The sequence below is a fragment of the Rhincodon typus genome, chromosome 7 (genome assembly GCF_021869965.1).
Source record: "Rhincodon typus isolate 14 chromosome 7, sRhiTyp1.1, whole genome shotgun sequence".
Classification (NCBI taxonomy): domain Eukaryota; kingdom Metazoa; phylum Chordata; class Chondrichthyes; order Orectolobiformes; family Rhincodontidae; genus Rhincodon; species Rhincodon typus.
The window spans coordinates 48,676,040-48,700,550 of NC_063338.1; the positions used below are offsets into that span (position 1 = coordinate 48,676,040).

The following is a 24,511-nucleotide window of genomic DNA, read 5'->3' on the forward strand; positions in this document are numbered from 1 at the left end:
ACAAGGTGCAGGGCTGGATGAACACAGCAGGCCAAGCAGCATCATAGCACCAGCACCATATAGTTGTACCAAAGTTTCCTGATTTTTATACTCCATCCTTGTTGCAATAAAGGCCACCATTATATTTGCCTTCTTAGCTGCTTGCTGAACCTGCATGCTAACTTTTTCCACTTCGTGTACAAGGGCATCCAGATCCCACTCTGCAGCATTCTGCAGTCTCCCTCCATTTAAATAATATGCTGTTTTTCTATTACTCCTACAAAAACAACCTCATATATTCAACTTTCAAAATTTTTCCCACTCATTTAACATATCCATATCTCATTGCAGACTCTTTGTATCCTTCCTCTCATACCTGCTTTCCTGCCTACCTTTGTACCAGTAGCAAATCTGACTAGAATGTACGTGGCCCCCTTCACCAAAGTCTTAATATAAACAGTGAAAATAGTTAAGACCCCAGCACTGATCCTTGCAACACCCAACTATGCACAGTTTGCCAGCTTGAAAGTGGTCCATTTGTCCAGAAGATATTTTGTTAGTTAGCCAATCTTCTATTCATGCTAATATCCTACCTCAAAACAGTGATCTTTTATCCTATGTTGCTAGTTCCAGTTAAATACGGAAAATATATATTGAATTCTACATATATTTAGGTAATATTTTACACAAAAGAATTTTGTACTTCTGAGAAAAAATTCTCATAATAGGTTTGTCACTAAAATATTTCAAACACAAAGTTGGTACTTTACCTGGGTACACTGGCTAAATATGTGACAAGTTGCCGGAGATCCTCTTGTTTTATTCTATCATGGTTACTTCGAGCTGGGAATGTTAAAATTGGGCCACCTCTTTTATCACGTCCTCCTGCAATGAAATTATATTTATTAATGTAAGCCTTTAACGTAACTCAGCATGGATTTACAATTGATGAAGAATTAGTTTAAATTCATTGCTTGTTTTTTTTTGTGTGTACAGGACTTCAGAAACAATGCCTCCCCAGTTTCCCAGCTCTGCAAAGTTATCAGGCTGAACAGATGCTGTAAGAGTGCTGAGGCTCCTGCTAGCTGGAACATAGCCTTACTGTCTGCAATCCAGGTAAAAATACTTCATTCTACATCCTCAGTAATGTCATTCCCTTATGAATTCACTTCTTTGCTAACATGAACAGAAAAACAGAATATTTTCTAAAAGGCATGAAATTTTGAAATGTTAATGTTCAACAGTCTTTGGGTGTATTTGCACAAGGAACACAAAGTTAGCTTGTTGGTATGGCAAGCAATTAGGACGGCAAATAGCATGTTGGTCATTATTACAGGTATAAATCTAAGAAAGCCTTGCTACAGTTGTGCAGGGCTCTGGTGACATCACAACTTCAATCCTGTGTGAAGATTGGTCTACAAATTAAAGAATGTAATACTAGCATTGGAGGCAGTACAACAAAAGTTTACTAAATTGCTGTGTTGTACATTCAAAACAGCCTCAGGACAAGGGGTTGATCATTTAGGACAGTTACAAGGAGAAACTCATTCACTCAAAAAGTTGTGAATCTTTGGAATTCTCCACACCAGACGGTTGTGAATGTTCTATCAATGACTGTACTTAATTTAGAGACAGACAGATTTTTGGTCTTTCAGCAAATCAAGGGATATAGGTGGTGGATGAGAAAATAAAAACACCAGCCATGATAGGGCTTGGCAAAACAGGCCCAAGATGCCACATGATTTTCTCCTGATTCTATTTTCCTATTTCTTATCTACTTATGAATAGTTTAATTGTGTCAGTTGTCAGGCAAATTTTAAGAAAGGCCTTCAGCTAACCAAGCTCACTATAAGTGAGCCATGCCATCATTGTCCTCCATAGATGACAAGTGCAATTGGTCACATAATAACATGCAGGTTTCTTCTATTGTTCCCTTTTAGGGCTTATTCTACCACTGTTTTACGCAGGTATTTCCCCAACCTGATCTAAAACAGTCAGTGATGGGATAATTTTGATCAAACCAAATCTGACAACTTACCTACTGTTTAAAATTACCATCTCTCTGCCTGGTGCCCTGTTATTACATACCAATTTAATCACAGCATCTTACACTGTTACCGTGGGGCAGGAAGCTCTGGAATTGCTGGCAGGTGCCATGTCACCATTGTCAACTATCATAAAAATCCCATCTGGTTCTCTAATATCCTTTAGGGACTTTCAGGCCCACAGCAATGTAGTTGTCTCTTAACCACCCTCTGAAATGGCCTAGAGGCCCAGTGAGCTCATGACAGTTAGGAAAGGGCAACATATAGCAGCCTTGCAAGTGAAGCCCACATCCCATGTACAAATAAAATCATACATCGCCAGTGATTTGCAGCTGGTAGTTGATACAATGAAAGCAAATTTATAAACTGAAAAGCATTGTTTCTTCAATGCATTATTGCAAGGACATAGTGTCTCTGTTAATCTTGGCCACCCTGAAGAGGTCAGTGGAATCTCTTTGAGAACTCAGATGAGTGTTTGTTGGAGATTATACATATTGCCCCTTTGTGGGCTTTCTTCCCCCAGGCTCAAACAGCTGGATCCTCCTTGATAAATTTGAATTTACAGATTCAGTGTTTGGAAGACACAGCAACGATTGTTACTATATCATACCATATCAGCTATTCGAAGTAGAACTGGATCTTCCTCCCCATTCCTCAGAAGTGGTTTACCTCCAGAAGGAGCTAATAATTCGGTGATTTTAGAATGAAGATGTAACTGGAAGCACTGAGGATAATTGGTTTGATTCTGAGCAGAGCTTAATAAGCTCTATATGGGATAGTACAGTTTTGAATACAATGTTAATGATAAACAGCTCTTTATCTTTCATTCAAGAAAATGGAGAAATAATGTTCGAAGCATTAGAATTTTTTGAAAGAGATTTTGGGAATATTGTTTCTTTTTTTTCAATTTTCTTCCCTGCTTTTTACTGCCCGAGCCACATGCAAATTGGCTTAGGGATAAGAAAATTAGGGAAGTAAACACGTGGCGAAGGGAGTGGTGTGGGAAAGAGGGGTTCTATTTCATGGGGCATTGGCATCAGTTTTGGAACCGGAGGGATCTGTACCAATGGGGCGGTCTCCACCTGAACCGATCTGGAACCAGTGTTCTTGCAAAAAGGATAAATAGGGTGGTCACTAGGACTTTAAACTAGTGAGCTGGGGGGAAGGGAAAGGGAAAACGACAGGGAGTATGACGGTAAATAAAATGGTAAGCAGCAGGTTAGCATGCGTGCAGGAGGGTTTAAGTTCAAGGCAGACTATGAAAGAAGCAAAAAGGAAGGATAACTCAGAAGATATTATTAGAGATGTTGGAAATCATGAGGGTAAGAAAGCGAGCATAAAGGCACTTTACCTGAATGCTCGTAGCATTCGTAACAAGGTTGATGAGTTAACGGCATAAATCATCGCGAATGAATATGATTTGGTAGCCATTACGGAGACAAGGTTACAGGATGGTCACGATTGGGAGTTAAATATCCAAGGGTACCAGACTATTCGGAAGGACAGACAGGAAGGTAAGGGAGGTGGTGTAGCTCTGATATTCAAGGACGCCATCAGGGCGGTGCTGAGAGATGATATAGGTTCTATGGAGAATGAGGTTGAATCCATTTGGGTGGAAATTAGAAATTCTAAGAGGAAAAAGTCACTGATAGGCGTAGTCTATAGGCCACCAAATAATAACATCACATTGGGGCGGGCAATAAACAAAGAAATAACTAATGCCTGTAAAAATGGTATGGCAATTATCATGGGGGATTTTAATCTACACATAGATTGGTCGAACCAGCTCGGTCAGGATAGCCTTGAGGAGGAGTTCATTGAGTATATCTGTGATAGTTTTCTTGAACAGTATGTAATGGAACCAATGAGGGAGCAAGCTATTCTAGATCTGGTCCTGTGTAATGAGACAGGAATAATTAATGACCTCAGAGTTAGGGATCCTCTTGGAAGGAGTGATCACAGTATGGTTGAATTTAGAATACAGATGGAGAGTGTGAAGATAAAATCCAATACCAGGGTCCTGTGCTTGAACAAGGGGAACTACAATAGAATGAGGAAGGACTTGGCTAAAGTAGACTGGAAACAAAGATTTTATAGTGGGACAGTTAACGAGCAGTGGAGGACTTTCAAAGCAATTTTTCAAAGTGCTCAGCAAAAGTATATTCCAATGAAAAGGAAGGACTGTAAGAAAAGGGGTAATCCGCCATGGGTGTCTAAAGAAATAAGGGAGGCTATCAAATTGAAAGAGAAGGCACACAAAGTGGCCAAAAACAGCATGAAACTAGAAGATTGGGAAAACTTTAAAGGTCAACAGAAAGCCACAAAAAGAGCTATAAAGAAAAGTAAGATAGAGCATGAGAAAAAACTAGCACAGAATATAAAGACAGATAGCAAAAGTTTCTATAAATTTATAAAACGAAAAAGAGTGGCTAAAGTAAACGTTGGCCCTTTAGAGCATGAGAAGGGGAATTTAGTTATGGGATGTGATGAAATGGCCGAGGCATTGAACAGGTATTTTGTATCGGTCTTCACAGTGGAGGACACTAATAACATGCCAGTAATTGACAAAGAGACGAAGGTAGGTGAGGGCCTGGAAACAATCATTATTACGGAAGAGGTAGTGTTGGGCAAGCTAATGGAGCTAAGGATTGATAAGTCTCCTGGCCCTGATGGAATGCATCCCAGGGTACTAAAAGAGATGGCGGGAGAAATAGCAGGTGCGCTGGCGGTAATTTTCCAAAATTCGCTGGACTCTGGGGCAGTCCCAGCAGATTGGAAAATAGCAAATGTGACGCCACTGTTTAAAAAGGGAAGTAGGCAAAAGATGGGGAATTATAGACTGGTTAGCTTAACCTCTGTCGTGGGGAAGATGCTTGAGTCTATTATCAAGGAAGAAATAGCAGGGCATCTTGATAGAAATTGTCCCATTGGGCAGACGCAGCATGGGTTCATGAAGGGCAGGTCATGCTTGACAAATCTTTTGGAATTCTATGAAGACATTACGAGCAAGGTGGACAATGGGGACCCAGTGGATGTGGTATACCTAGATTTCCAAAAGGCCTTCGACAAGGTGCCGCACAAGAGGCTACTGCATAAGATAAGGATGCATGGCATTAAGGGTAAAGTATTAGCATGGATAGAGGATTGGTTGACTAACAGGAAGCAAAGAGTGGGGATAAATAAGTGCTATTCTAGCTGGCAGTCAGGGACTAGTGGTGTGCCTCAAGGATCGGTGTTGGGACTGCAATTATTTACAATTTATATAGATGATTTGGAGTTGGGGACCACGTGTAGGGTGTCAAAGTTTGCAGATGACACTAAAATGAGTGGCAGAGCAAAGTGTGCAGAGGACTGTGAAACTTTGCAGAGGAGCATAGATACATTGAGTGAGTGGGCAAAGGTCTGGCAGATGGAATACAATGTAAATAAATGTGAAGTCACACATTTTGGTAGGAGTAATAGTAAAAAGGGTTATTACTTGAATGGTAAAAAGTAGCAGCATGCTGCTATGCAGAGGGACCTGGGTGTCCTTGTGCATGAATCACAGAAGGTAGGTCTGCAGGTACAACAAGTAATTAGGAAGGCAAATGGAATTTTGTCCTTCATTGCTAAAGGGATTGAAATTAAAAGCAGAGAGGTTATGTTGCAGCTGTACAAGGTGCTGGTGAGGCCACACCTGGAGTACTGTGTGCAGTTTTGGTCTCCTTACTTGAGAAAGGATGTACTGGCACTGGAGGGGGTGCAAAGGAGGTTCACTAGGTTGATTCCGGAGTTGAGGGGACTGGCTTATGAGGAGAGACTGAGTAGATTGGGATTATATTCATTGGAATTCAGAAGATTGAGGGGGGATCTTATAGAAACATATAAAATTATGAAGGGAATAGATAAGATAGAAGTAGAGAGGATGTTTCCACTGGCAGGTGAAGCTAGGACAAGAGGGCATAGCCTCAAGATTAGAGGGAGCAGATTTAGGACTGAATTGAGAAGGAATTTCTTCACCCAGAGGGTTGTTAATCTATGGAATTCCTTGCCCAGTGAACTAGTTGACGCTACTTCAGTAAATGTTTTTAAAGAAAAGGTAGATTTTTTTTGAACAATAAAGGAATTAAGGGTTACGGTGAGAACGCGGGTAAGTGGATCTGAGTCCACGAAAAGATCAACCGTGATCTTATTGAATGGCGGAGCAGGCTCGAAGGGCCAGACGGCCTACTCCTGCTCCTAGTTCTTATGTTCTTATGTTCTTTCCTGAAAGTGCCGACTCATTCAGAGATGGTTAGGCATGTGGCAAATTCATCTGAAAGTGCGCATTTGTCAGTGAGCATTGGCAAGTTATTCAATTATGCCACCCTGGCCTCTTGGCTACCATGAAGGACTCTTCTTCTCAACTTTTCCCTTTGCCCGAGATGTCATGATCCTCAGGTCAAACCACCACTAGTCATCACTCTTTCTCATGAGAGAGCCACGCTATGGTCTGGTAAGCATAGGGTGACTTTATATTATATTCAATTACGAGAAGCATCAAAACTGAGGCCAAACCTGACATTAATGCATGCAGGACTTGCTAGGTAGCAATTCGGGATGAGCATCCTGGGAGATTTTGCTTCCTCCACAAGTACTGATGCCATTTCTACCACTCTGGCTGCCACCTAGTGGAATCAGTCCTGAGACATTCCTGGTCTGTACAGCTTAACTGATAACTGTGGGAAAGAACTAACCTATTAGATGAGCTTGTTATTAATCTCTGTAAAGTCTGGGCAGTATAAACTGTTAATTTAGTATGTTTATACCCACCTGAAACAAAGGCAACTTTTTCCTTCATTATCGGCATCACATCAGACACTTTTAATCCATCACTCCTGAAAGGTCCTGCAAAACAAACATTTGTATTTATCTACTTTGGCAATCTTCAAAGTGTAGTCACTGAAGAAGAATACTACTCCAGGTAAAATTGATTAATAGGAAGAACTAAACCCCTTGTGCACCACACAGACTTCCTGTTTAATGGATTACTTTGAATACAGAGTAATCCATACTTGAACAGGCCTCCACAGTACTCATGAGACTGATATTTTATACAGCTGGATGTGAACACATAATAGTATCAGGAAGGTGATCCTTGAGCACTCCCTTGCTAAAAACTATTGATTTCAGGGTGTATTTTTTTCAAGACTGATAAAGAGCCAATTTTGTGTTTTTAATGGTTGGAATAAAACCCAAAAATGAAAAGACAAAAAGCTGCTCTCAACCATCCCCTGAAAATAAATTGTATAAAAAAAAATCTATAAGCAGCTGGTGAACACTCTCCACAAGCATCTCTTTCAGCAGACTATGTACGTTCCATTTCCAGTTAGATGACATGTCTCCTGGGCTTTGCAGAGAAGCTCTTAACCAAGGATTGTTCTGTCTCAGATGAATTCTATTAAAGCAAAGACTTGTAGCTACATAAGAAGTCCTTAACCTATCAACATTACTTCGCTGCTTTAAACTAAACAGAGGTAGAAACCTACATAGGAGCATTCAATTCTTCAATGAAGGAAAAAAATTGACAACTTGGCAATTTTTCCCTCAAAATTTAAATGTAAGCTTACAACGAAAGTGTAGTATTTATACAACTCCTCATCGTATCCTGCACTAATGTTTCTGAAACTTTGTAGACAGTGAATCACTTCAAATGCAGTGACTCGTTGAGAAAATATACAAGAGCAATTTCATAAATAGCAAAATTTTACAATGAGAGTAATGAACAATTTAGTCACTTCGCAAATACTGACTGAGACAGGAATGTTGGCCAGGATACCATGTTAATTTACTGATGAATAGTGCCTTTAGATCACAATATTCATAACATATATTTATTAATGATTTAGATGAGGGAACTGAGTGTACTATCTCTAAGTTTGCAGATGACACAAACCTGGATTGACAGGGTGAACTGTGAGGAGGATGCAGAAATGCTTCAGGGTGAGTTAGACAAGCTGGGTGAGTGGGCAAATGCACACAGATGAAATATAATGTGGATAAATGTGAGGTTACTTTGATAGCAAACACAGGAAGGCTGTGAATGGGGAAAGATTGGGAAAAGGGGAGGTGCAATGAGATCTGCGTTTCCTTGTATACCAGTCACTGAAAGTAAGCATGTAGCTGGACAGACATTGAAGAAAGCAAGGGGCACATTGACCTTCATAGTGAGAGGATTCCAGTACAGGAACAGGGATAGTTTGCTGCGACTGTACGGAGCCTTGGAGAAATCACACCTGAGTACTGTGTGCTGTTTTGGCCTCCTTGTCTGAGAAAGGATGTTCTGGCTATTGTGAGAGTGCAACAAAGGTTTATCAAACTGAGTCTGGGGATAGCAGGACTGACAATATGAAGGGAGATGGGATCAATTAAGATTCACTTGAATTTAGAAGAATGAAGGGGAACTTTCAGAGAAACCAACAAAATTTTGACAGGACTAGACAGGATAAATTCAGGAAGTATGTTCCCGAACTCTGGAGAGTTCAGAAACATGGACTACAGTCTAAGGATATGGTGTAGGCTATTCAAGACTGAGATGAGGAGAAATTCCTTCATCAAGAGAGTGGTAAACCTGTGGAATTCTTTGCCACAGAAAGTAGCAATCTTAGAAACACGTAGTTTTAACACCTCATTCCAAAACCACTAAAGTAACTTCAGTAGCATAATCAAACCACAATAAACAGTATACTGGCTGAAGGAAAGAAAGATCTTTAAATACAAATTTTATTTTCATTTTCATTTATAATATCAAATGTACTCAATAGTTCCATGTAATTCGCATTTGCATGACTACACCTTCCACTATAAGCAAACAATAATTTCTAGCAAGACACTTTTACATTGTACACCATAGCAGTATTTTTTTTCAGAACTAAATCTGCTAACAATTTACATATTTCTGCCTTTGATAAAGTGCCAGTATGAAACGTACATGCAGTGGGATCTCCTCTATACACTCACCAGAATTCAATATTGGCAGTTCTATTGAAGGATGTGGGCACAAGTCAATGGCTTGTCTCATCTTCAGTTCAAATTCATTAACTGCATATAAATTTGGCTTTCAACACCAAAATCGTTGAATGTTTAAATCATATGTTTGCTAATTATATCAAATATTATTTACTTAAAATTGACATTGTAGTTCAAATCAACTCAAAAGCAACTTTTTAATTCATCAATCTTGAATATTTAAAATAATGGTCAAGAATATGGTGATGATTGTCTTACAAATCTGTAACATACTTCATGGGGAAGCAAATCTTGCCAAAACCATATGGATGAGGCTTGAATTGTTTGCGTGTTCACCCAAACTTCCATAACATGTCTTGCTTTGAAAATATTTAGATCTTTTTCATTAGTTTATAAAGTTCATCTTATGTGCCACCATAGAGCTTTCCAACTAAAGGCCTGATATTAATGTTTCTTTCATTTGCAATATAAACAAATTACTACATTAACTGCTGAGTTGTTCAAGTCACAAGACAGGGAAAAAGGGCTTGTAACATCTTACACCATGATTACAAATAAGGTCAACTGAGAATTTTAAATATGTCCACAGAGATAAAACACTTCAGGATATATTTTGGGTAAAATGTGAATGCTGGCATATTTGTTTTGCAATGGATCTCTTAAGCATCTGTGAAAATCGGTAGAGAGTCACTAAGGGCTTTTAAACTCACAAATGGTATTCACATTTTATGAAGGATTTTATCCCAATCATATTATGCTGCTTTAAACGCCAATGGAAAATTTATACAAGTTAAGGCCGTCAACCCTAGTTGGATACATCCTTGGATGTTTGATCACTTGTTGCTTTCTTTCTCAAAACAAAAAAATGTTCCAGATGCAAATCTCCTCCATGTCTTGGGTGATGTGCTGCTAATCCCTTACTTCTGGCTAATATTATTTGGCAAGATAAAATAAAGCTAAATTATGTATTTTAATATGTGTGAAATTTGTATAATATTTAACCTTCTCACGACTAATGAGTTTAACTGCCATTCTGTACATTAAAAATCTCTCAGCTATTTCTGCAGATACAACCCACCTACAGCAGTTGCTGGAATATAAAATGTCCATCTCCATTTAGATGCTGGGAAATTGGATACATTAGTGTTTTCCTTTTGTTTTGCTTCTTTCTCCATTCAGACCATGTGGGCTTCTCTGCCTGGGCCAGTATTTAATGACTCATCCCTAATAACCCTTGAGAAGGTGATGAAGAGCAGCCTTCCTGGACCACGGCAGTCCTTGTGGTGTAGAAACATCCACAATGCTGTTAGGGAGTGAGTTCCAGGATTTTGACCCAGTGACACTGAAGGAACACGCATCATATTTCCAGGTTGATGAATGGCTTGGAGAGGAACTCACAGTTGTTGGTGTTCACTTGTGTATTTTCCTTATAGATGATAGAGATTGCTGGTTTTGAAGACTCTGTCTAAGAAGCCTTACTGAATTTTTGTGGTGTATCTTGTAGCTGGTACATGCTGCTGCTACTGAGTGTTGGTAGTAGAGGAAATGAATATTTGTGGACGTGGTATCAATCAAACTGGCTATTTTGTCCTGGATCTTCTTGAGTGTTGTCAGAGTTGCACTCATCCAGACAAGTGGGGAGCATTCCATGACAGTCCTGACTTGTGCCTTGTAGATGGTGCACAGGTTTTGGGGAGTCATTTGGTAAGTGACTTTCTGCAGGATTCTTAACCTCTGATCTGCTCTGCTAGTCACAGTATTTATATGGCAATATAAATATAAATGACAATATAGTGGAGTCTAGAAAAAACAAACTCAAGTGGAAACAAAGATTCAATACATGCTGAAAAATCTTTTGATTGAACCTAGTCAAAGCAGCTAGAATTAATCGGTAGCAAAAGTTGTTAAAACTAGTTGGATCAACTGTATAGATTATAGAAAGGTAAATGTGGACATTAAGACAGTTCCGTTCCTAATTCCACAATTAGGAGCCAGTATTGATAGAGTTGACAGTACCTCATTCCTTTCTAAGATTGATCTATTGAAAGGGTACCGTCAAGTGCCATTAATGTCAAGGACGAAAGAAATTTCTGTTTTTGTTACGTGAAATGGATTCTACCAATTTGGATTAAAGAATGCCCCAGCCACATTCCAGATGCTTATGGATCAAGTTGTATCTGAGGTCTGTAACTGTGTAGTTATTTAGACAATGTCATGGTATATCGTAAAACATGGGAACAGCATGTGAGACAAGTAAACACCTATTTAAGCAATTGCAGTCAACTTGATTAGTAGTAAATTTAATCAAAGGTGATTCTGAACAAAGCAGCCAGCTTGATTGGCACTACATCCACAAATATCCACTCCCTCAGCCACTGATGTTCAGTACCAGCAGTGTATGTTATCTACAGTTCATCGAAGATCCTTAGACAGCACTTTCCAAAGCCACAACCACTTCCATCTAGAAGGACAACGGCAACAGTTACAGAACACCACAAGCCGCTGGTCCCATCCAAGGAACTCACCATCCTAACTTGGAAATATATCTCAGTTCCTTCACTGTCGCTGGATTAAAATTCTAGAATCCCCTCCCTAAGGGCATTGTGGGTCTACCTACAGCACATGGATTACAGCAGCTCAAGAAAGCAGCTCACCACCGCCTTCTCAAGGGCACCTGGGGATAGGGGATAAACATTGGCCAGTCAGTGACGCCCATGTCCCATGAATGAATAAAAAATAGTTCTGTGAACAGGAGAATGGCTACAATTTAAAATTCAGATAAATGGTGTGAACAAATTCTTTGAAGCAATGGAATTTATTTAATAACCCAGAAATCATCCACTAATTAATCATAAAAACCAAAAGAACTGCGGATGCTGTAAATCAGGAAAAAAACAGAAGTTGCTGGGAAAGCTCAGCAGGTCTGGCAGCATCTGTGAAGAAAAAGTCAGAGTTAACGTTTCGGGTCTGGTGACCCTTCCTCAGAACTGTTCTGAGGAAGGGTCACTGGACCCGAAACGTTAACTCAGATTTTTAATCATGCTTATTTGGACTCAGCTGGGGTGAGTTATCAATAAACCTTCACGTAGTGATGAGCATGAGAACTTTAACTGACAGCATATTTTATTGATCAACAGCTCGACAAGAGAATCCACAGTCAAGTCTTCAACTTATTACACAGCGAAAGGAATTAAGGAAAGAACCATTATACTATTAACATTTGGAAGACCAACAAGGGAAACATGGAGAAATCTTCTGTGGGCTGACTTTTACCAGAAATCAGCTAAGTTTTGTTGAGTTTCATGTTGGGTTTCTGTTTACCCATCAACCCAAACTTAGCTCATTAATGATGGACCACATCCCTTTGGCACCCCTCTCATCCAATGCTAGTCATATTCTCCCACACACTGTCGGTGTGAGTACTTGCCATTGTCAGGATATTTCAGACTCCATGGTGCCACCGCCATCTTTAATCCTTAGCCACGCAGTTAGTCAAGTGTTGACAGTCTGGAGTAGATCTTCACCATCAATGTAATGACACAGGAGCCACAAACCAGTACTTCTCATGCAACATTATTGAGGTGACATGACTGATACTTCCATTCACATACAACTGCACCTTCCCACCTCAATCACAATTTCGGTTCCAGGCCACTCAGCTTACCTGCCCTTAGTTGCATTCTAATTTACAGCCCTCCCTAAGTCACTGCTACACTTTCACTGGGGCCCATGAATGGAAACTAATTATTCAGAGGTATGTGATCTTTTCAAAGATCAGGAAGGAAAGGTGGTGAGGGGGGTGGTTGTGTGGCTTTGTCAGTATGCAATAGAATTAGTGCGTTAGCAAGAAATGATCAGCGTTTTTAAATTTTTTTATTCATTGGATTCATGGGATGTGGGCATTGCCAGCTAAGTCAGCATTTATTGCCCAAATCTAATTTCTCCAGAGGGCAGTTAAGAGTCCACCACATTGCTGTGCACCTGGAATCACATGTAGACCAGACCAGACCAGAATGGCAGTTTTCTTTCCTAAAAGATATCAGTGAACCAGATGGATTTTTCCAACAATCAAACAAAGGTTTCGTGGTCATTATTAGATTCTTAATTCCAGATTTTCATTGAATTCAAATTCCACCATCTGGCATGGAGGGGGATTCAAACCCAGGTCCCCAAAACATTACCTATGACTCTGGATTAACAGTCCAACAATAATACCACTGGACCATCATCTCCCCCTAATGATGCAGAATCCATATGGGTGGCAATAAGAAAGAACAAGATGAAAAAGACACTGATAGGAGTAGTATTTGTACCTCCTAACAGTAACAGGGTGCTAATGAGGACCAATCCATGTTCATAGATCTCTTGACGTTCACTAGCAAGAGTCTCAACTTGAAGTCCAGGGTTAGTTGAAAATGTGAATTTTGGTCTTGCTGTTGAGATAGGCATCAGTTGACATCTCACCCAACTCTCCCAAATTTCTCAGCAAAGCCCACGTCATTCAGGGCCTGGGAAGATTCCACCCCAGGTTCATGATGGAGCAGTCAAATTGAAAGAATCTTGAAAGAATGCTTAAAAAGGAAATTAGGAGGGCAAAGAGGGGCCGTGAAATAACTTTGGCAGATGGGATCAAGGAAAATTCCAAGACTTTTTATAAGTATATTAAGAGTAAGAGGATTACTGGGGAAAGAGGGGACCATATTAGAGACCAATCAGGCAATCTGTGCATGGAGCCAGTGGTCGTGGGTGAGGTCTTAAATAAATACTTCTCATCTTTACTCAGAGAGAAGAAAGCCAGGGGTTTCAGTTAGGATGGTGAGGTTCTAGAACACGTTAAGATTAGTAAGGGGAGATATTAGATGTTTTTGTGGGCATTCAGGTAAATAAATCTTCAGGGTCTAATGAGATATCTCCCAGAGGATACATCTGGGGGGCAAAGGGAGGAGCTTGCTAGGGTCGTGACAGTATATTTAATAGTTCAATGACCACAGGGGAAGTGCCAGATCACTGGAGGACACTAATGTAGTTCCTTTGTCCAAGAAGGGCAACAGGGAGAGGCTAGGTAATTACAGACTAGTTAGTCTGACATCAGTGGTAGGGATATTATTGGAAAAAGTTCTGAAGGATAGGATTAATCAATACTTGAAAAGATGGAGATTGATCAAGGATAGTCAGCACAGATTTGTCGGAGGGAGATCCTGTCTGACCAATATAATTGAGTTTTCTGTAAAGGTGGCTAAATATATTGATGAGGGTAGTGCAGTTGGTATGATTAACATGGACTTTAGTAAGATCTCTGACAACATCCCACATGCAAGGGTGGTCCAAAAGGTAAGAAAAAGCCCATGGGATCCAAGGCAAGTTGGCAAACTGGATCCAAAATTGGCTCACAAAGATTTCAAATAAACCTGTTGGACTACAACCTGGTGTCGGGTAACTTCTGACTTTGTCCACACCAGTCCGACACTGGCACCTTCACAACTAGTAGACAAAGGGTGATGGGGAAGGGTTGTTTTTGTGATTGGAAGCTTCTGACCATCAGTGTACCACAAGGATTAGTGCTGGAACCCTTGCTGTTTGTTATGTACATTACTGACTTGGATGTGAATGTACAAGGTTTAATTAGTAAGTTTGCAGATGACATGAAAATTAATGGTGTTGTTGACAGTGAGGAGGGTAGTCTCAGGCTACAGTCTGACATTGATTAGCTGGTAAATTTGCCAGGTTGATGAAAGATAGGATTTAAACCTAGTAAGTGGGGAGGCATTTTGGGAGTTCTAAAAAGTGAAGGATACACACAATTAATTTTAGATCCTTGGGGAGTACTGAGGAACAAAGGGACCTTGGTGTACAAGTCCATAGATCCCTGAAGATGTCAGCACAGGCAGACAGGGTGGTGATGAAGGCATGGGGGATTCTGGCCTTCATTAGCTGTGGCATAGAACATAACAGCAAGGAAGTCTTGTTCCAACTTTAAAAACTTTATTCATTGGGCCACAGATGGAATTCTGTGTGCTGTTCGGGTTACCATAGTATTGGAAAGACGCACCTGTACTAGAGAGAGTGCAGAGGAGATTCACTAGGATGTTGTCTGCAATGGAGAGGCTCAGCTATGAGGGGAGGCTGGATAGGCTGGGTTAGTTTTCCCTGGAGCAGAGAAGGCTGAGGCAGGATCTGATTGAGGTATACAAAATTATGAGAGGCACAGACAGAGTAGATCGTTAGAATCTCTTCCCCTGGGCAGAGGTGCCTAAGACCAGATGGCATAAGTTTAAGGTGAGGAGCAAATGGTTTAGAGGAGATATGAGATAAAATATTTTCACTGAAAGGGTGGTAGAAGTAGGGGGTGTGCTTCCTGAGAGGTTGGTGGCGGCAGGTAGTCTCGTAATATTTAAGAAGCATCTGGATGACTACTTAAAAAGCCAGAGCACAGTAGGCTACAAACCAAGTGCAGGTAAATGGGATTAGTGTAGTTCGGTTTTTGTTGGGCCAAGAAGCCTGTTTCTATGCTGCATGACTTTCTCTAGGTAGTGCTTGGGCACGTGCACCTTACCCCTTCATCATTGTGATATCTTGGCATAAGCCTTGATTAGCAACAAAGATGGCACGTGAAGAGACAGACAGAGGCAGCTCCAAAATGATGTGCCAAATTGTGAAATGCAGGTTGATGGGGTAAAAATTGCACTCCGTAGGTGGGCACGTCCATCTTCTGCCAGAGTCATTTCTCCAGGTGATTTTAGTTCCAGAGCAACAGAAGGAATGGGTAATGGGGTAAGAGTGAAGCTGACATACTCAGAAGCATGGATAATACATTGAGCTCAGTACATTGTCTACTGCCCATTATTTTATGGAACTGACAGTGGTCTTTCACACCTGTTCAGGAACTCCAAGAGATGCACATCATCTTCTTTCAAGAAAGCCTGCTTCTGCTGGTTTAGTGCTTAGTGCATTTTATTTGGCAGGAATTTTCCAAGATCGGGGACACCACGGGTGGAGGCTTTGAACTACAAAAGCTACTGGTTAATGAGAGGCTGGCAGCTCCTTATGGTTGAGCAACATGACTAGTACAATCCCATCAAGGTGATCATCCCTTTCTTATTTCTAATTTCAACCCATACATTTCCACTGGACAATCCTCTCTATCCTCTCTAATTGCAGTAGTAATGTTTTCCTTCATCAAAAATGTTTCAACCCCTCCTCTCCTGCATCCATTTCTATCCTTCCTATAGCATCTAAAACCCAGAAGATTGAGCTGCCAGTCCTGTCCATCCCCCAGCCAAGTTTCTATAACAGCTATGATGTCCCAGTCCCCATGTTACAATACCTGTACTGAGTTCATCAGCCTTAATTGTACGACACCCTGCATTTAAATAAATGCAATTTAATTCTTCAGAGTTACCTCGTTCTCTGACTTGCTGTTGCGTGTCTTTTTTAATTAACCTGAACTTTTCTGATTCAGAACCATCCTCATCAGTCTTTTTATTTTCACCGCTACTTAGGAAATCCCTCCCCAGTAGCTTACAGGCCCCCAAAATAGAACGAGCAAATCTCCCCACCAGGATGTTGGTCCTTTTCGAGTTCAGATGAATCCTATCCCTTTTGAACAGGTCTTTTCTACCCCAGGAGAGATCACAATGATCCAAGCATCTGAATCATTGCACATTGCACCATCTTTTCAGCCATTGATTTATCTGCCCTATCCTTTTACTCCTTCCCTCATTAGAACTTGGCACTGGGAGTAAGCCAGAGATTGCTACTTTTGATCTAACCTCTTTTGTTCACTCTGCAAAACTTTCATTCTCCTGGTGATACCACATCCAGCTGAGGCCTATAGGATTGGCCAAGGAGCCAAGGTGCTGGAGTGATGGTGGGTGGAGAATGATGGCACAAAGGAATTGTGGAGTGGAGGTCTTGGGAAAGGGTCAGTAGCAAGGGCAGGGATAGCTTTCAGGAGCACCTACCAACACCCCACTTCCCCAGTCATGCACTTAGCGCCTGAAAACAAGGGGCCAAGACTCCACCCTCAACACCCTCTCAAAATAACCACCTGCCAAGGCCTGCAAGCCACCTCAGTGTTGGCTTGTCAGGCACCACCCCCTCCATTGCAAATAGCTGTGATTAAATATTCCTTCATGATGATGGCCTGGAGGCTGTAGATTGTTTAATGTTAAAAATGTCGAATCTCTTCAGAGGCACCTCCATTTTGATGCTTCATGTATTTGAAAACAAGGAACCATGGGCACTGGCGAACATTTTCTGTCTGCCACATATCCACCACAACCAGGTCAGGATACAAAAACTGATATTCATCTAACTCAGCTTTGTTATTGAAGACCACGTAAATTTTAATGATGCAAGAGAAACAAATAACTTGCTCACAATATAAAATTAAAACACTGCACAATGAGAAATTACAGTGATGGCGATGTATTTTTCATTGCCGACAATGGAGCCGAAAAACAGTCTTACACTTCCTCATCTTGCACCAAGTGGTATTCACGCAGTTTTCTCAAAAGACTTATATCAGACAGAAAAACAAACTTTGCCAAAAGAAAGGCTGAATGCATTCAAAGATTCTTTTGTTCCTCTGTGACCAATAAGGTGCTAATTATTTTCTCAAATGGACCAAAGTAAACTGAATTACATGCAAAGACCATTCCAGTAGGAGTGGTGAGAAACTAGATTCAGAAATGCACAATCTCCAGTTCGCTTATTGCCAAGAACATTCTATTTAAATATAAAGCCACACTCAGATCAAAACAGATGTGTTGTGAGTTTAGTCTATTTTATAAATGGCTCTATCATCAGAATGGCTGCCTGATCAAGTTTATGCAACTCTCCAAACTTCAGGTCAGAATGGCACTCTTGAGATAAGGTGTGAATCTTTTCATAAAACTATTTCCAAATCATACACAGAAATGAAATTCAGATGTGTCCAACAGAATGGCCAGCATTAGCAGGCTGGGGCAACAGCTGATCCATAAAAAACAGGACCATCCAAATAAAAGTTTCAATCTGCTTGATACAGTATATTATTTTTAGCATTTGAATGAAACACAAACCAAAGCTGAGTACAATTTTACCCACAATAATCATAAACCAGATGCATAGTAAAAATACTTTTCCAAAACTGATTGGCCAGAACTAAATTTCCTAAATATTTCGTGCTGTAATAAATGCACCAGGCAAAAAAAAAACCGACTGAAATTTAAGAAGGACTTGCTCACTTCAAACATGTAAATATTGATTTCAGAATCAGCTACTGGCACCTTATTAAAACAACTGAAATTAGAGACAACTCAAACAACTTATCTACTATGTCTTTGCTTTGGGTGAACAACCACTATACAAAAGAGATAGCAAGAACTGCAGATCTGGAGCTGGAGGAACACAGCAGGCCAGGCAGCATCTTAATTTCTTGATTCTTAATTTCTGAAGAAGGGTCCCGACCCGAAATGTCAACTTTCCTGCTCTTCAGATGCTGCCTGGCCTGCTGTGTTCCTCCAGCTCCACACTGTGTTGTCACTATACAAAAGAGTCATTGTACAGTCAGCACCTTTAAGGCTGACACCTTTTGCTCACTACTTTCCTTCCTTCCTTTTGCTGGTAGTCAGATTTAAAATCCACTTCCATTAGACCAGCTTGAAATTAGTTCTGTTTCAAATAGCTGTGTCATTCAAAAGTGGCTGAGTGCTGATGGAAAGCAAGGCATTATGTGGCCATAACTGAATTACCAGCACCGAGGCAGCCCCTGCAAATTGGTACATTGTGGAAGGAACAATTTTTCTGCCAGGCAGCAACTTTCAACAAAACATCTACAGCCACCAAAAGGTTACCCAGCTGGCCACAAGCTGCAATAAAAATGCGCTGGTGCATTAAACATCAATTTCTGCTATAATGCTGACATTTGTAGCTCACAATTAGATTAGAACTATCCCTCTCCACACAAAAGACAACATTTAACCCAGATAATGGAAGCTTTGCCTGTAGTCTGGAGAGCTGCCAGAGGCCTTGAACCACCTTCTTTCAGGAGGGTGTGTGACCGTAAGTGACCAGCAGCAGAATCTGGACCCCAGGTGGAATTCCTGCTCTCTGAGAGCCCTTATTGCCATCAGTACCAACCAGGCACCAATGGTACCTGCCAGCAATACACCCTGCAAGGCCCAGGATTGGTGACACACTCAGACCACAAATGAGGGAGGGCAAAATAGGAGTTGCAGTGAGATGGTTGCTGGCTGGGGAGGGAGTGGTGGGGGAACAGGAGAGTCTGGAGGGTGGGAGTTGCCACTCAGCAGGTGCCCATTCCCAATGGCAGTTTACCAGCTGCAGTTGAGTCTTCTTGTGACTATGGAATGTGGGCATCACTGGCTGGCCAGCATTTATTGCCCATCCCTACTTGCCCTTGAGAAGGTGGTGGTGAGCTGCATGCACAGCTGCCATAGACTGAGATAAAGTGGCGTAACATGGCAGCCTCCCAATGGACTTGGAAGTGTGGCACCTCCAATTTGGCCTTGGCAATTTGTAGCCCAAAGTGGGATCCCACCACAGCAATGATCTGCCCAGCATCAACATTCCCGCACATTCATCAACCACCCATGCAACAGCCCTCACTGGGATTTACCTGACTGGCCCCACTTGCTCTATGGGTCACATTCATTGCTGTAGCTCTTGACAGGGTCCAGTCTCAAAAATGGTCACCACTCAAGCTGCTGAGACTGAGTGACAGCTGACCCTCACTGATTGACTGGCAGATCATGATAGCAGGTTCCTGTCTTTTAACAAAATGGCAGCCTTAACACAATTAATTAGTTTCTGGATGGACATAAAATGCAGCCAGGGATCTCCCAAACACCTGAGGTAAGGATTATTTTTAGCTTCAGGCTTCGGTCAACAGGACCCCTGCCATCTTGATTAAATTTCACCTGCTTTTGCAGTGGGTTTCCCAGCAGTCAATGTTGAAATTACTACTTTTTTTGACATACATTATTGACTTGGACGTGGGCATATAGTGCATCATTTCAAAGTTTGCAGACAGCACAAAACTCAGAAATATAATAAAAATGAAGAGGAGAATAGCAAACTACATGAGAACGTAGACAAGTGATGAAATATCTAGACGTGTGGAGTTATAATTTAACACAGAGTGATGTGAGTGATTGATTTTTGGAGGAGGATGTCCTACAGGAGTCCTCAAGAGTGCTGTTAGCCATCCAATGGCTTGACTCACAATAGGTAGTCTATCCAAAACTGTTGGATGGCAGTTTCCCCAGCTACCATTATGGGAAGATCATTTATAAGTGAAAATACTAACTAACCGCAGCTGCTAACCTGACTCATCTCTCCCCAGAAAGCCTTCTCATCCCGCTTTAAAGCTCACTCCCATGTGGGATCCAGAAGATTCTGCCACCATCTCTGTGAAAGTTAATGATGGCAACAGCTAACGGATATGCCGCTATCTCTAGAGATGGGGGAGGGGACGAGGTGGTACTTGGTGTGGGAAAGCCTTCAGCGCTTCAAAGCATCCATCGTGCTTTCTTCTTTCACTAGACTCCTTGGCATTGCTGGTTTTTCACCATTCCCTTGCTCCTAGCTATTTGCACACTCTCTGTGCCTCTTTACATTTTTGATGTCTCTCATTGTAAATGTCTCCTACTTATATTACTTGCCATTTAACGACCTCCTGTTCACCATCTAAGCAGTTCATTACTTTTCCTGTGATAGCTTTCTTTATTCCTTCCCCATGTTCCCCCGTTCCCTTTTTCCACTAATATTTACCAGCACTCAGGAAAGATCTTAGACTAATAGTCAATTGACTGACTTCTGTACTTCCATAGATGCTGTCTGCTCTGCTGAATACTTCCAGCTGTTTCAGTTTTTGCTTTGTAAATAAATGATATTTTTGGACTTCTTTTTTTGCTTTAACATGCTCAAAGCATTACATGAACCAAAATCAGCATCATATTTGGAATGATACAATATTCCAGTGGCAGCATGAGACCTCAACACACAACTGCAATTCAAAGCTGACTGTGGGTTATGCTCATGGAATTCTACCATTGTAACATTGCCAGATCACACACAGTGCTTCAGTTAATTCATGGAGAACCAAGAGTTCTTTTTTGAAAAAGTCAAAACGATTAAAGGCATATATTCATTTAAGAGCTCACTTTATAAAATTGTTAGGGCTAACACAGCAATGAGCTTGTCCTGATGTGATCACACTAACAGCAATCAGAGAAAATAAGAACAGAACATTTCCTCTAATGAGGAAAACATGCCATCAGTAAAAAGAGATCTAGAGATCTCAGACAGAAAATCCAATATCAGAATCAGGGTATTACTTTGTAGTATTTTGATCAGATGGTTTCCTGTGGCAGGGGAAAATAAGTCACCCCAAGCAAAGAACAAAGCAATATGGCAGTAAGACAGTGAAGTACTGGAATACTACTTTAGGACAAAATGGCACTGTTCCAAATTTGAAGAACAAGGGAAATAAATTCCAGAACATGAATGAGCTTGCAGGAATAGGACAAACATATGCTTCTCTGTCATGCCTTCAAATCGAGCACCAGAGATAATGAGACCTAAAGTGCTAACCACAGGCTACTGAAAGTTTCTGAAACCTTAAGATGCCCAAATTTGAATGATTGTCTCCATGAGTGGAGGAAAAATAGTGACCACCTATTCTTCTATTGCGATAAAATGTGCAATCATGACAGTAATCAAACACCAGAGGGCACCATGAACAAAAAATGGGACTTGCTAGATGAAGGATGAGCGAGCCTTACAAATCCAATGTGTGCAAGGAAACAAAGAGAATGATGTCACAGAATAAGGAAAAAAATGACATTAATGACAAGGGAGGTGGAGACAGGATACATTTGAAAGAAAAAGCTGCCACATACGGACGAGGAAGAGATAACACAATACACAGTTATAGAAAAAAAGCTACATGGTGGAAGATAAAAATGAACCTGTGTCTAATATGGTTTTCATTTGGTAATATTAATTGAGATTGCTGGAAGTTTGTGCCATGATCAGAATAATAGGTACAGCTAATATATTGAGGTATCATAGAATGCAATAAAGACACATTATGTGTTCTATTAAATCTGTTTCTCACAATGGAAGAAAAAGCAACTATAATGAAATTTTGCAAGGCAAAGCACAGCCCATCAATCTCTCAGTCTCCTGGGTGAGGTGCGCAAGCTGCTACATAAGCAACCCTAGGGAAAACCAATGTTATCAACCATTGACAGTAACCCATAGCAACACATCCTGTTCTACGCTAAAAAATCAGGTCAAATAGAACTATGATTAGCAGCATTTTAGGCAGACTCCCTTTAAGAAGGAATATTTTCTATTTACTGATCAATAGTGAACATTATGCTTTTTTGAACTGTAAGAAATGCTCACTCTTTCTGTTGTATGGTTTACATAGAAACATAGTCACCAGACAATGAGAATATACACATAGTATTCCCTTTGGCATAGCCAAAGATAATATAATTAATCTGATTTACAGAAAATGGTTACTATCTGTTGACAACAGAAAGGACAAAGACCACATTGTTTAACTCATGGGGAACCATCGTAAGGTTCATCCTTATAAACTACATTACAGACTGCATTTATCTCAAGTGGTACAAAATAAAATACAATGCTGCATTAAATAATCATGTTGGCATAGCCAGGGTGATACAGCTCAAAATTCCAACTCAATTACTACAGCCTCTAGCGAACAATAATTTAAACCTATTTCATGTTGCAGAGGCTATTGGGAAAAATACACGCACAAGTGCAATACACAGTTTCATTCTGTACTTCAAACTGAGAGGGAAGACCCACCGTTGAAATTCAGAGATACAGGGAATGACCGGGAACAATGTGATGGTTGGTGTGACCTGTTAAGGTTAGAAAAGTGTAACTCTTCAAAAATATTTTCCTTTAAATCAAGAATTTGCCAGGAATATGCAGCTACAAAAATGTACCATTTAAAGTCCACTTCTTTTGGAAGCACTAGGAATATTCAACTTGCTGTTCTAGCCGAAGTTTGGAGGGCTCCCTAAAGTTTTAGATCAACAGGTGGTGATGTGGAAGGACAATAGATAACAACAGATTTGATAAGGTTTTGTCTTTCTGGGTTCTCTCTCTTCGCAAACCTAATGTGGGTGGAAATCTGTACCTTATAATCTTCTCCAGTTACTTGCCATCCTGAACACCTATGGTTATCCCTGTATCTGCAGTTTAACAGTGACACACATAGTTTAGTTGGGCAAACTGCTGCATTATCAATGCCATACCAGGTCCGACTGAGGCCTGGCAAAGGAGGAATGCCCAAACAGTCTCCACTTGCAGCCCTCTCCTACAATATTGGTTGTGGTGTTGTGTCTGAAAATTCTGTCTGACAAGTAAAAATGGCTTATTACTGCCTGAATTGCCATATTCTGTCAAACACCAGCTGAAGTCACTGTATGAATATGCCATGGTTATCTAAGGCCTTTGCCCTTAACACTTAGTCACCCTTAGAATACAAACGAATATATTAAATTTGAATTGCTTATACAAAACAATTATACTTGATAATTTCTAAAGATGGTGAGGAAATTACAGTACATAAGAGCATCTGGTACCTGTGAGTATACGTCTGCCTTTTATTAGAGTAATTTTTCGTGACCTTGATAATCTACCTACAATAATGTTCCAGCACTGGACACTAAATGGGAAACTTTTCACCCTCGGGATTTCTCCACAGAAAGAGTTTCACTGGTTATTATCAGGTCATATAATGTACAAAACATTTCCTATGTACATTTTGGGGAGAATAAGGTAAAGGGTAGTTGAAGCTATAATTATACATGTGCAATATATATAAATGTCTATTAACAAATGGATAAAATATTAATTCAATGCCTCTACACTTGTGCAGTAAACTGAAGAGGTGATATATAGACTTGTGAAGCACTTCTACTGTTTGATGAATTAAAGTTGCAGTTTCAGTTCAAGGTAAACAGTAAATAAATATCTGAAATTGATGCAGCAACAATACCATTCAATCAGTTCCTGCCTTCCCATTTGGATTAATTTCCCTTGGCCATTCTATTCCCCAAAACAGAGGGTAGTCACACGAACTGCCACAGTTCTCCGTTAAAGCCAATCTGAGGTGGCTAACAAGACACAGTAGAACATATGTAACTACTCTGAGTTGCTTCACTCTCTGATATTTTCCTTTCTCTTAAAGCGACAGGATATAACCTTGTAGCTTTTTCCACACTTAATGACCAGAGCCATGGTCTGAGTCCGAGCCCTGGTCATATACAATGAAGTGCATTCAGGCACTGATCCATGTTACTACTGGGCCATTCACTGATACAGTTCATAAACTCTAGCAATATCAGCCAAAAACCTGTTTCCTTATCAAGAAGTCAGTCAGACAAACTGTGTAGTGAAGGAAATTCTCTCCATCAGGATTATCAATAAAATTAAACTTTAGAGGCTAA

At 40.5% G+C, this 24,511-nt stretch overlaps 1 protein-coding gene across 1 annotated transcript in view; it reads right to left on the reverse strand.

Annotated features, from left to right (window-relative positions):
- kalrna (kalirin RhoGEF kinase a) overlaps window positions 1-24,511 on the reverse strand; it is a 675,519-nt gene that overhangs the window by 394,987 nt on the left and 256,021 nt on the right. The window contains exons 2-3 of the mRNA XM_048598757.1: window positions 6,816-6,890; window positions 750-864 (exon numbers count right to left, since the gene is read on the reverse strand). Coding sequence (XP_048454714.1) covers window positions 750-864; window positions 6,816-6,890 — 190 coding nt within the window. The remainder of the gene's footprint in view (window positions 1-749; window positions 865-6,815; window positions 6,891-24,511) is intronic.